This window comes from Pseudorca crassidens, chromosome 6 (assembly GCF_039906515.1).
Source record: "Pseudorca crassidens isolate mPseCra1 chromosome 6, mPseCra1.hap1, whole genome shotgun sequence".
Lineage (NCBI taxonomy): Eukaryota > Metazoa > Chordata > Mammalia > Artiodactyla > Delphinidae > Pseudorca > Pseudorca crassidens.
Window position 1 is genome coordinate 62722064 of NC_090301.1, and position 14348 is coordinate 62736411.

General features: G+C 40.0%; 1 protein-coding gene across 1 annotated transcript in view; it reads left to right on the plus strand.

Moving 5' to 3' along the window:
- LRP2 (LDL receptor related protein 2) overlaps positions 1-14348 on the plus strand; it is a 283943-nt gene that overhangs the window by 199613 nt on the left and 69982 nt on the right. The window contains exons 37-42 of the mRNA XM_067741629.1: positions 394-537; positions 4765-4874; positions 6989-7166; positions 9209-9422; positions 10570-10806; positions 12799-12987. Of these exons, the coding sequence (XP_067597730.1) occupies positions 394-537; positions 4765-4874; positions 6989-7166; positions 9209-9422; positions 10570-10806; positions 12799-12987 (1072 nt within the window). The remainder of the gene's footprint in view (positions 1-393; positions 538-4764; positions 4875-6988; positions 7167-9208; positions 9423-10569; positions 10807-12798; positions 12988-14348) is intronic.

The window sequence follows — 14348 nt, forward strand, 5'->3', positions numbered from 1 at the left end:
GCAAGAAAAATACAAATGAGGAAGAGAGGGAAGACCTTTGTAGTTGATGCTTGTCACCTCTGTGGAAAGATATACTCCTGGCCTCCTGATTCACACCTGTAACTTGGATTATTTTTATGACTCTTTGGCCTGTGGTGGTTAAGGAATAAATTTCTGTAGCCGATATCAGAGGGAGCCTGAATGGTAAGCCTTGTATATTCCTGTGATGCACTTGAAAATCAGTGTTTTCAGTGTTGCTGGCGTTAGCGTTATACACGGTAACCCCAGCCAGTGGCCCTGAAACTTTGCCTTTCTTCCACGTGTGAGGCGTGTTAAAGAAACACAGTAGCTGGCAGTAGCTGCAGTGAAGCCGTGGCCTTGAAACAGCTCACCCCTCCTCGTCTTTCTCACCAGGGTGAAATTCACAGAGTGAAGACAGATGGCACCAACAGGACAGTGTTTGTTCCTCTATCAAGTTTGGGGGCTTCTACGAGCCTGGCCTTAGATTGGCTATCAAGAAACCTTTATTATACCAATCGTGGAACTCAGTCAATTAAGGTAATGATTCCATAATACTATTGACACAAACACTGGTTTCTTAGTCACATAAAATCTGTTCTCAGGAAATGCTGTCATATGGAGGAAGCACAAGGGATATTAATATTAACTATCAAAGTCTCTGGAGCCAAGGAGAAACCTAAAAATTGGAACTTTCTACTGCCCTACTTTGTCTCCTCCTAAGTATAAAGGGTAACTTGTTCATATAAAAGGATGTTAGATAGTTTATTAAGATATATACAAAGGTAAATAAAAAATTATGTAAGGAGTTCAACATAAAGGGAAGCTTATAGTAGGCAAGGCATTTTCATTATCTTTCCTCATCAAGTATTCAATACTATTTCAGTTCTAAACCAAATTTATAGGTTACCTCTGTTCTTAGATGGAAATCTTTCTATGGCTCCAACAGTGAAACAGAAAGTAGAAACTTGATTCTGATTCCTTTGATGCTTTCCTTTTTTGAGATAAGTGTTTTTTTTACTCTAATTCCCAGAAGAAATTCTATAGGGGCACAGGTATGAAATCACATGAAGTAAATCAGAGGTAACTTGACTAGTACTGGTTTGCTCCACTCTGGGACAAGGTTAAAACATGTGATGGATTATTCATTCAGAGTAATTTTGAGAGTGAGAATTCTTAATGCAAAGGGGTGGTCTTGGGAGAGCGACAGTAGGGTGACAGTCCACTGCTCAGGATGAGGCACCAGTTAGTAAGTTGGTTCTCTTTGGGGCGTTCAGAAAGATTAATGCTAAAGATGAGGAAGACACACAGCAGCTAAGTGGCTAATTTAGAGCAGATTTGCTAGGAGGAGTGATTATTCGATAGTCAGAACAGTGCTTTACAGTTTATAAAGGTCTTCCACAAACATCATCTCATCCAATCCTTACAGCATTCCGGAGGGCAGGCAAGTGTAGGAAACGGTCACAGTGACGGGAACATTTGCAGTACGCATGCAGTATGCTCATCTCAAGCTGGGTAGAATCAGCAGCTCCTAACATGAAGGGAACCTTGGAGCCTCATCTGGTTCAAGCTCTTTGTTAGATGAAAATCTGAAGCCCACAGAAGCTAAGAAACTGGCTTAAACAGTCAGCTTCACTGCCCTGATTCTGGGGGAGGTGGGTGGTCTAACTTTGCCTTGTTGTAAACCACAAGTTCGGCAGTCTAGCCTGCTTCAACCCCCTTTGACAGTGACAGAAGGTATTTTGCACAACCTCAACGAAAAATATCACTGACCCATCAAAACACAGGCAATATTTACTGCCCAAGACCTTTAATACCAAACTCACATCTCTCTAGAGTCCACTCAGTAGAAAACTGTCTTCATTCCAAATGGCAGTTAATCTGCTCCTGCTTTGTAAGTGGGGTCTTCTCTTCTGTTTTTTTTTTTAACATCTTTATTGGAGTATAATTGCTTTACAATGGTGTGTTAGTTTCTGCTTTATAACAAAGTGAATCAGTTATACATATACATATATTCCCATATGTCTTCCCTCTTGTGTCTCCTGGGTCTTCTCTTTTGGACTGATACTCTTCCAAGAGCAGGGCACATGTCTCCTCCATCAGGGTTAGATACAACAGAAAAGCACCAGTTGAAGAACTGAGTATGTGCATGTGCATGTGTGTGTATTGGTGAGGCCACTCGAACCACGGAAACCTGAAGTTGGTAATTGTGCTCCAAATTCAGTGAGGTCCAGAGGAGAGAGAACTTGCTTTGGAGTCCTGGCTTCGAGTCTGGCTTGCTTGCTCCTTTATGCATTCATTCAATAAGCACTAGGAAATGCTTTCCATGGATTGGTGCCATGGTTAGTCCTGGATAGTCAAGGATGAATCAAACATTTGTTTTTCCTGCTTTAAAGTAGCTCACACATCTGAGAGCTAGACACCTAAACAAATATCTTTGCTCCAGTGTAAGTGTGATATGTGCATTGAATATAAAGAATATAAAGAGAGAGGACAGAAGTAAGTGTGTGGGGAGAGAACGGTGGGCTTCCCCCAAGAGGTTACTTGAGAGCTAAGTCTTGAAGGATGACCATCCTTTATTTCTGCATAATGAAGAAGTAGGGAGGAAAAAAAAAAACAACACTTGAATAAAGACCCTGAGATATGAAAATGCATTTTGTGACTAAGCACGGTGTTTACTCACAGGCTGTTTGACCTTGGACAAATTATATAACTTCTCTGAGTCTGTGCTTCCTTATCCATAAAATGGGGTTAATAGTTCAGTAAGTAAAAGTACTTGACGCTAAGGTATCCTGCGAATACAGAGCCCTGTTTCCCTCAAATCATCAATATATTTAGACTATCCATAAAGGTAAATTGCCCCTTTAGTGTTTTTATTGGTTTTTTCCTTTGGTGGTATCAATTGTGACTCTTCCAGATGAATGTTAGATTGATTAAAGAAACAGAAATTGTGTCCAAGTACTGTTTTCCTGTATGATATCCGTTCCAGAGTAGGAGAAACTCACATTTAATTCCAGCTCCTCCGCTAGGGGTAGCTGTGTGCTCACTCACTAAAAGCAATTCTGTAGCTGAAGAGTGAACCCTACAGCATGGCCGTGTGTGAGAGAGCTCCATCCCTGCCAAAACACAAGGAGACTTGAGGATATGGGGAGGGGGAAGGGTAAGCTGTGACAAAGTGAGAGAGTGGCGTGGACATATATACGCTACCAAACGTAAAATAGATAGCTAGTGGGAAGCAGCCGCATAGCACAGGGAGATCAGCTCGGTGCTTTGTGACCACCTAGAGGGGTGGGATAGGGAGGGTGGGAGGGAGGGAGATGCGAGAGGGAAGAGATATGGGGACATATGTATATGTATAACTGATTCACTTTGTTATAAAGCAGAAACTAACACACGATTGTAAAGCAACTGTACTCCAATAAAGATGTAAAATTTAAAAAAAAAAATGAGAGAAAAAAAAAAAAACACAAGGAGACGGACTTCCCTTTGAACCAAAGCCATCCTTAGGGAAAGGAGAGAAATTGCAGCAGGAAGAGGCAAATTGAAAAGAGAAAAATTATTTTAGTCCAAATAGGAGAGAAACGTACCACACAGGAGAGAGAAAATATAGAGAGAAGAGTGAGGGAGAGAAGGGTGTGTGTGTGTGTGTGTGTGTGTGTGTGTGTGTGTGTGTGTGTGTGTGAGAGAGAGAGAGAGAGATGTATGTAGATAGAGAGGCAGAGATAGAAACAAACACAAATCATCAGTTTGTGTTGAAATGTAATTTTATAGAAAAGCCTTCATGCAAATCAAAAGGTATTTTCTTATTTCTTACGAGTTTTTCTCATCTCAGACTGTCTGAAGTGCATACCAAAATAGCCTTGTTTCTATAAGAAACTGTGTCCAGTCCAGTAATCCATACCCCTCTGTGGTGTTTCACAGTGTTCTAACACTGTGGTTATAACAATTCTAGCAAGATGACTTAAAAACATAACATTGGGAAAACCACAAATCCTCTCTAGGCCTCTTTTTCATCACATTATATGAGCATAATAATGCCACCTATCTCACAAAATTACTGTGAGGATTAAATCCGATAATGCTTAGTATAAGGCCTGCTACATAGTGAGGTCCCAATAAATGGATCAATAAAAAAATTGAATACAGTTGTGCTGGGTGCTGTGCGAAGCACTTTACATGCATTGTCTCACGTTCCTGGCACCTCTATGCAGAAGGGAATTTGTCATCCACATTTACTGATAAAGTTCAGAGAGGTGGACTTACTTGCCTCAGGTCCTATAGTCAGATCTGGCCGGGTCAGGATTTGCACTCAGGCTGTTAACTTGGCACAGAATTCACTTTAACTCTGTGTAAATTTGGACTGTTTGATCAACTGTGTTTGCAGTGATGGGCCACTGCGTGCTATGGCCCAGTCACTGGGGTACAGGAGACCTGGGGGGTTCTCACTGGTCTTCCAGAGTTTTCTCATCTTTTTCTGTAGTTTTGCTCAGGCAATGATTCTGTATGTTCACTCATTTGAATCTTTCTTTTATCCGTATAAATATCCTCTCCTGGAACTTTAGGTGAATTGAAAATAGAAATTTGAGAGGTGATTTTTGTTTTCTTACTCCCATTTTCTATTGAGCTGATTTTCTCATAGCCCTGAAATGCAATTAGGGATTATCTGAATATCACGCAAACCCTCCCATTCACCACAATCATGCTTTGAATTCGTTGTGTGTTTAAGTTCTCCTTCATCATAGCTTTCTTTATTTTCCCCTTATATAGGTTTTGACACTCCGAGGAGATGTCAGATACGGAAAAACACTGATTACCAATGATGGGACGAATCTTGGAGTTGGTTTTCCGGTTGGCATAACTATTGATCCTGTTAATGGGTGAGAATTCATTCATAAGTAGTGTCTGTCTTCTATACAGCACCACCCTTGTTAATATTATGGTCTAATAAAATGGAAGATTTCAAACGTAGGGCCTTTTCTGATTTTATATGCTGACATTTGAAAAATATAGATCTCAGTAAGAAAGAAATAACTCTGTTATATTTAATGTGTATTGTGTCCTGTTTTTCAAATTAATAACATTGAACTTAAAATTAATTCCAAACAAATAAAAATTTCAGGCATTTTAAAATAGAATTATAAGAATGAACAATAATGCATTTTGACTTTGAATGAATGTGGAAAGTTTTAAGGGGGTGGATAAACACTTGAAATGGACCTTGAAGGATGAGAAGGCTTCCAGCAGGTGCAGGATGGGTTGCAGCTGAGAAGTGGTACTTGAGGCCAAAGAGCAGTGAAGGCCCAGAGACATGGTGGCATTTAACATGATTGTGTAGAGGGCTGGAACCAGAGACTTCGAGTAGGGGGCAATTGACTAGATGGGAGATACAGCAGGTAAAGTCATTTGGGGACAAATCAGAGAGGGTCTTTATTTATTTTTTAAATATTTATTATTTATTTGGCTGCGCCGGGTCTTAGTTGCAGCACATGGGATCTTCTTGCCTCGTGCGGGATCTTTAGTTGTGGTATGAGAGATCTTTTAGTTGTGGCATGCGAACTCTTAGTTGTGGCATGTGGGATCTAGTTCCCTGACCAGGGGTCGAATCCGGGCCCCCTGCATTGGGAGTGCGGAGTCTTAGCCACTGGACCACCAGGGAAGTCTAGGGAAGGACTTTAATGTCATGCTAAGGAGTTGCACTGTATTTTTTTTGAGAAATAAGGAGCCAGCAGGGAATTTGGAGGAAGGGAATGATAGAACCTAATCTGTATTTTAGAAAGATTGATCAGAACTGGAGTGGAAAGGGGTCAGGGGAAGGAAGAAAATGTTCAGTCAGGAATGAGAGTTCTTAGCTAAGTTTCGGTAGCTTAAATTTTTAGTGAACTCAGAATTCACAAGAGTTTTGTGACTCTGTCTAGAAAATTTCTGGCAGCCTGGCATGGGAAAGGAGAAAGAAGAGAATGACAGGAACTCAGGGTTAGTAGTTAGCAAGGTAGGCACAATGGGAGATCATGAGAATAAATCAGAATATTGTTAAAATGGTTACAATGGTATGAGGTCCAGGCATAGAGGACCTGAAGGATTGAGAGCTCAGACAAGTTTTAAGCGCAAAGAACAGGTTCAATGGAAGAAATAAAATAGGAGCAAGGAAGAGATGGAAGAGTTGGGTTGAAGCAGGGAATTTTAGATTCTGAGAACTTAGAGGTAGAGAAGTTTAGAATTGAAGAGGAGGTTCATGGGATGGGTATCTTGGATTGGTGGTGAAAGAGGTATGCATATAAAGATGATGGGAATTAAGTGTTTCGAGGACTTATAGGGAAAGAGTGTGAGAGGGTTGTCTGTTGAGGCTATAGCAGGAGGTGAGATAGAAAGGAATGAAAACTTGGATTCGAGTCTAGAAGTTATGTCCTCACTGTAAATGGAAAGCAACCCTCGTATATTTTAATGAAGTTTCATGGATCACGGATTTGGTAATTCTCTGTGCTGATTAGGGTTCATGTGTACACATTGCATTTTCCATCACGAAAATCAGAAAATAAAGTAGCTGGTCTTGTGGTAGATGATGTGGAAAAGAATTAAATAAGAGGGGCTGAGAGGTGATCAGGGAGGTACTTGACCACATTTACATTAGCTTTGTCCTTCCTAGTGTGCTGGGCATACTGAGTCTTTGAAAAGGATCGACTGTTGATACAGGCTCTTCTTAGTCCGTGAACTTCCTGTGTGGCCAAGCTAAAGGATTGCCCACCAATGGAAAATGGTATCCTGTATCAGATACCATTTTAAATGGCCTCTCCCCCAGTAATAACTAAGAAGTATACAGACATTAGAGAACACTGATTAAGGACTCCTCCACATTGGATGTAACAAGATATTAACGTTTCAGACTTCCTGCCTTGAATGGTGTGCATCTTGAGGACAAGAAAGACATGTTTTTCATTTCAATATGTAGTGAAAGCATCTGTTTCACTAATGCCTTTGTTTTTCCTGGTTGTAGGAAACTGTACTGGTCAGACCGAGGAACCGACAGTGGCATTCCCCCCAAGATTGCCAGCGCTAACATGGACGGCACATCTCGAAAAACTCTCTTTACTGGGAGCCTTGATAATGTGGCGTTTATCACCCTCGATATTGAGGAGCAGAAACTCTACTGGGCAGTCAGCAGCACGGGAGTGGTATGAGCACACTTTCTAGTCTGCTGTTCTTTGTTGCCGAGCTTGCACAGCTGACATTGATTGTTCTGAGTTGTCTGGCAGTGGTTCTCAAGAAATCTCACTTGGCCATTTGTACCAGTGTTTTATTGCCCTTTCTCTCAATAACTTCTTTCCCTGAAGTCCAGTTCTTTATAGTGTGTGCATGGTTCCTTACAGAATGTTTATTTTTTCCCTCATTCTTTCTTTTTCTTCAAGATAAAATAATTCCATTTCTCATTTTGTGTTTGTCCTTTAAGAGCCCTTTCTTTCATGTTTCAGTGATTTCAGTGCTTTTCTTTGCAAGTTCTCAAAGGCTCTCCGATTGCAGAGACTAAGAAAAAAAAAAAATAGCAAGCTTCTGAGCTCAGTGTCCCCTCACAGCTACATATGACGCTCTAATGTCCTAACATGGTAGATGGATGTGTGAAAACTCCCTTTCCTGGTAATTTTAAACTCGAAGGTGGAGTTCATTACATTCTGCCATAAGAAGCAGGAACTATAAATTCCATTCATTGACAGAAATAACATTTGATCTTCACTACTGTGCTTATGCAGCTGAGCTGGGACTGGGCACATAGAAGGTGCTCAGTAATAATTATTGCTCAACTAAAATATTGTTTTGGATGTTGAGTGTGTGCTAGTCTCTTCCTTGCTTTAAAGAACAGGAGTGATTTCAGAGCTGTCTTTGACATGGGTGCTCTCCATAAGATTGTCCGGTAGGTTTGGTTTTCAGTTCATGACCGCTCGCCAAGTACTCATTTCACTCCTGATATGTGTTTATAATGTTGAAAAAGAAGTAGGTGATGTGTGTGAAAGCACTTTGCAGAAGCTCGTGCCACATGGTGTGGCTTCTGCTTACAAATTAGTGTGTCCCAGACCAGACTCCTCAGGCCCCTCCCCTTCCTGTTTCCACATCTGCTCCGCTCTCTGGAATCTGTGAGCTGGTTGGCGGTATGACTCTGCATCCTTTCTCCTAGGCTAGAACCCACATGTTCCTCCTTCAGTCTAATAACCACATCCTTATTTAATCATCACAAAATCCTGGCAGCTTGTCCCCATGCCTCTTCTCTCAGGTCCAGCCTTTTTCTGCCACTTCCACCATTCTGGGCCACTTCTCTCTAGCCTTGACGAGAGCACGACCCTCACTAATGAACCTGTTTTAGTGATGGAGGCATGTGGTCTTCATAAAACCACAAGGAACCCTGGAACCCTGGCCCAGATAAGTAGCTCCAGATACTTCAGCCAAGTGTGGTCAGCTCATCTGGTCCTGGTCACTCCCTCAGCAGCTCCCCTCAGAGCTTATCTCCTCTGTTCTCTACCCTTCCAGAACCTCTGTCTGTTTCTAGGGCATAACCTGCTCTCATAACTGCTGGGTTCCCTTGTCCAGGAAGGCAGGAGCCACACCCCGCTTCTCTGTTACCAGCACTCAGCTCAGATCCTGGCACAGAGGAGGCACTTGAGACAAGTTTCTGGAATGAAATCAAACCAGCTATGTCTACATTTTGTTTTTCTTCCAGAGCAGAATGCTTGTCACTTCCCGTTAGAAACTTCATTCTTGAGTTCTTTTCTAGTTCATCAGAGTCATCTTGACTCAGGCTCGTTACTGTGCTGATATAACAGCGCTATCTTGCTGTCTTGCTCTGAGCGTGTCGAGCACGTTTCCTCTCTCCATTGCAGAAATAGTTGGTGAAGATGTTAAACGCAGGGCCAGTTAGACATTAAATGTGTATTATCCTTGACCAGAAGATCACATGCAGGGATTAGTCCCCTATTCGTCACCATGCCATCTGAGAAAGTTGATTGGCTTATTTGGATTTCAGCTTCATCATCAGTGAAATGGGCACAATGATGTTTGTCTCACCTACGTAGATGTGACTATCAAATATAGTCAGAAATACAGTCAGAAATCCCTGGAAAGGAGAGAGTGCTATATACATGTGAAACATTATTAAGAGAATATTGGTTTTAAACATTTTCCTCATTGCACCATGAAACAGTCAATAATGAAAGTTTTGATCTTTCAGATTGAAAGAGGAAACGTGGATGGTACAAATAGAATGATCTTGGTAAACCATCTTTCCTACCCCTGGGGACTTGCTGTCTACGGCCCCTTCCTTTATTATACTGATGAAGAATATGAGGTCATTGAAAGGGTTGACAAGGCTACTGGGGCCAACAAAATAGTCTTGAGAGATAATGTCCCAAATCTCAGGGGCCTTCAGATTTATCAAAGACGTGGTGAGTATTTGTCACTGAAACATACATATTCATGGGTGTATATATATTTATTCATGGGTGTCTGCACACTGACATGCCCACACAACAAACCCACATACGCACAAAACGGTGTGCATACACATGCATGCAAACTGAAATTACCCCAAGATATTTAAAAAATTATAACCATGTCTTAAGCATGGCTAAGTGTCGAAGACTAAGCTGGCATCTGAAAGGCCAGATTGACTGCAGAGTAAACTTACTCCCATTCTTTCCACGGCACTTTAAACTCCTTACTTTGCTTTTATTTTATCGTACTCCCTGACATATTACGTATGTGTTTATCATCTGGGTTCTTCATTGGAAGGTAACCTCCATAAGGACAGGTATTTTGTCTGTCTTGTTTCTTACTCTCTCCCCAGTAACTAGAATAGTTGCTGGAGCATTGGAGGTGCTCAGTAAGTATTTGTTGGATATCTGCTGGGAAAGTGATTAACACGATAGAATTTTTTTAATCTTAAAAGGAATACTCTTACATGTTGCCTTTTTCAATAGATTTTTTTCCCAGAGATAATCTAACTTCTGATTTGCCCCTTTATATTAACATTATGTTCTGGAGATTATTTTTTTATAATTTTGAAATATTTTATAGCTAGCCAAAGATTTGTTTGCTGTCCTATAACCTAGGTTTGTTACTTGGTATTATTTGATTGCATGTTCAAAAAACCCTTAAATATTCTTATTTAATATACTTTAAGTCAAATGCTCATCACAGTGTTGATCATGTAATTAAAACGGATATAATTTAAAATGCCAGTACGTAGGTCAAGAGGGCAAAAAAAAAAAAATTAGAATTTGTTGACTGACCTCCCTAATTCCTCTAATTCTTGAATGATTTGTGGAAGAAAAACAATTGGTGCTCCATTCTCTATTATTATATAATATATAAGCTATGTAACTATTATATAGGTGTGGTCCTGTTTTAAACCTCTGTACATGTTAGTTCTATAAGCAGTAGGCTCTCCAATATTGTTTTTAGGTTAACTCAGATTCCATATTTTGTTACTTACTTTTATAATGACTTATTTGGTGACTCAGTTGAAAAATTTGACATGGAGTGGCAAGTAGGTGGGGTGAAAAGTGACAGACTAATTTTGATTTCATTTAGGCTCCGAATCCTCAAATGGCTGTAGCAACAACGTGAATGCCTGTCAGCAAATTTGCCTGCCTGTACCAGGAAGACTGTTCTCGTGTGCCTGTGCCACCGGATTTAAACTCAGTTCTGATAACCGGACCTGCTCCCCATATCACTCTTTCATTGTTGTTTCCACGCTGTGGGCAATCAGGGGCTTTAGCTTGGAATTGTCAGATCATTCAGAAGCCATGGTGCCAGTGGCAGGCCAAGGTATGCCAACTCCAGTATAAGTCACATCTGACTCCATCTGGTGCCATGTTGAAGTCCTTGGTACCATAAAGCATTTCTCCACGTCTGGATTCGGCACATAAGGAAGCTTGTTTCTCCTGCTTGATAACCATATTCACATGTCCCCATGACTCATCTCTGTTTTCTTATCTCTAAAAAGTCATGGATCTAAGTTACCATCTTGTAAATAAAGTCACTAAGTTTTTCAACCAACTTTTCATTTTGAAAAATATCAAATGCAGAAAAGTTGAAAAAAAGGTATAGAGAACATCCTCATACCCGCTAGATTCAACCATTCTTAACATTTCGCCACATTTGAGCCTTCAATCTCTCTGTGTGTTTATGTGTGTATACATACATATACATATATTTTGAATGAACCTTTCGAAGATATATTGCAGATATCATGACACTTCACCCCTGTCTACTTAGCATGCAGCTTGAAGGGCATTATCATCTAATTCATATTTTTTCCTGTTGGCCTCATAATATTTTTATAGCTGTGGATTTGTTCCAGCCAAGATCTAATCAAGATTCACGCATCGTATTTGGAATGTCTGTTTTGTGTCTTTTGATCTGTAGTAGTTACCCCAGTATTTTGTTATGACAGTGATTTTTTTGAAGAGACAAACCTATTGTCTTTTTAGCATCTCACATTGAGGATGTCTGATTACTTCCTCATAGTGTCGTTTAACTTGTCATTCAATTTATACCCTGATTTCCCATGAAATGAAAGTTAGGTCTAATTGCTTGATTAGATTGGGGTTGAACACACTTGAGAAGAATCCTTCACAGATGAAGCTGTGTCCCTGATACAGAACCTCATTAAAAAGGACACAATGTCAGCTTGTCCCTCTCTTAGTAATGCTTAAGCTTGATCACTTGGTTAAGGTGGTCACCGTGAAGTCTTTGCTTATTTTCCCCCTTTGTAATTTGTATGAAATCTTTGGGGTCACACTTTGGTACCCATGAATATGTTTTTCCCTAAGCACCTTTTATTCGTTGGTTTGAGCCATTGATGATCCTTGTCTGAAATGATTATTTAATTGGGCATTGCAAAATGGTGATTTTTCTTGTTCTATCATTCCTTCTACATTCATTCTTTTAAAAAAATAATTAATTAATTTTTGTCTGCGTTGGGTCTTTGCTGCTGTGCGTGGGCTTTCTCTAGTTGCGGCGAGCAGGGGCTACTCTTTGTTGCGGTGTGTGGGCTTCTCATCGCGGTGGCTTCTCTTGTTCCGGAGCACGGGCTCTAGGCGCTCAGGCTTCAGTAATTGTGGCATGCGGGCTCAGTAGTCGTGGCATGCGGGCTCAATAGTTGTGGCTCACGGGCTCTAGAGCGCAGGCTCAGTAGTCGTGGTGCACAGGCTTAGTTGCTCTGTGGCTTGTGGGATCTTCCCGGACCAGGGATCGAACCCGTGTCTCCAGCATTGGCAGGCGGATTCTTATCCACTGCACCACCAGGGAAGTCCCTACGTTCATTCTTCTATAAAGGAGAGCTCTCCTTTTTACTGTCACATGCACTCAAGTTTTTAATTTTTTTAATTCAGTGTAGAATCGTTTAGCATAATTATTCTTTTGATGCTCCAGGCAATCCATTTTGGCAGGAGAGAGCCTCTCAAAGTGACTGCCTGTATTTTTTCGACATGATCCCATTAGTGTTTGAGTGCTTCCTTGTTTCTTGGTCTAATAAATATGTTCCAGGCTCACCTTGTACCTTCCCTTCCCAAACCTATAATTAGCCATTTCTCCCAGGAGCCAGTGCTCTTTACTGTGGGAAGTGGTTTTTAGAAACTAAGATCTGGGGGTAAATGTGCTCATTGCAACTGGGAAATAAATAGTTTTATTTCATAATGGGGGCATGGTTGGAGCAGAGGGGGTTGGGAATGAGAGTTTGAGAGGAAGGGCAGACATTTTTAAAACTTCTAGTTCAAGCTAGAGTATTGTTTAATGACCTTTTCTTAAATATTCTAGGGCGAAATGCACTGCACGTGGATGTGGACGTATCTTCTGGCTTTATTTATTGGTGTGATTTTAGCAACTCTGTGCCATCTAATAATGCAATCCGTAGAATCAGACCAGATGGGTCTAGCTTTACAAACATCATTACAGATGGGATAGGAGAAAATGGAGTCCGGGGTATTGCAGTGGATTGGGTAGCAGGTGGGTAAGCTATATAGTGATTTTATTGAAAAGGCTTTTCATGTTTGCATTTCTTATTTATTTATCATCTTAGTTATGCTATAAAGTTTAACATAAGTGCGACAGATCTGTTTTTCTGAATGTTTATTGAGATTACTTAAAATAGATTGAATTGTGTTTTTAGAATAAACGTCACAGACTCGTGTCTGTTAATGATAAGGTGTTTCAGTTGACAGATTCATTAGAGATTATCTCATTTGCTTCTGTTATTAACAGGATCAAACTGTAGGCAAAATGGATAGAAATATTTAATTATGTAGGTTTATTTCATACTTAAATGAGCGTCTAATTTCTAAATTAGAAATGTCTAAATTTTCACAGAGAAAGGGATATCAAAATATAATGTAAACCATGAAATATGACATTTACTTTAAAGGTTAGCAATTTTACTTGCCGAATTCTTAATTGCTTCCTCATGTTAATGTATGAAAACCGTTTTGATTATTAGGTACTTTATTGTAGTTAAATTGAAATGCCTGACCCAATATTACATTAACTTAGCTATACTGATTCATGTACTTAATTTTGGATTACCACTGAATTTTAATGATACACTGACAAACAAATGTATTGTACTTCTAGAATATAATCCCGTTATATCAAAATAGGTATCACTGTGTGTTATCAAGCTTGGCAAATAGATATTACTTAGAAATATTAAAATATATTATGAAAATCTAGATACTATAATAATTAATTGCCAATAGTAAACATGGTAATATGGTTAGGTAAAGCTTTAATTTGGTTCTTAAATTCCATTCTTGATTACAAATTTACTACATTATTTCTGAGGATATAGATAAAACACAGCTATGCCCATTCATTTATGTATTGTCTATGATTGCTTTCATGTTACTGTGGCAGAGTAGAGTGTACTGTATACTCTGCAAAGCCTAAAATATTTACTGTTTGGCCCCTTACAGAAAAAGCTTGCCAACCCTTAGTAGCAGTACAACAGACTTCTGACTACATGGAATCAATGCGGGCTCCCTCTCTATTCCTTAAACTATCTTCCTGCCATGCTTTTTATTCTAGCATTTACATTGTTCTTTAATGCCCAAAGGCAAATGGCCTTTTGTTTTGGTGACTTTAGAAGGTCCTTGGGATGAAAACCTCTACACTACTTAGAAAGGCAAGAAAAGATCTCGCGTTAATGCCAAACAGAAAGAGCATTTGATGACATAGGTAACAACCTGAGATATTGCTGGCTCTCACTCTTTGCTCCTTTCATCATGTTGGAGTAGAAGGTATGTCATGATAATGAGTCTTTGAAGATTCAGGTAGAAGAGGAAGGACATTCTGGAAAATACACCTTTCAGTAG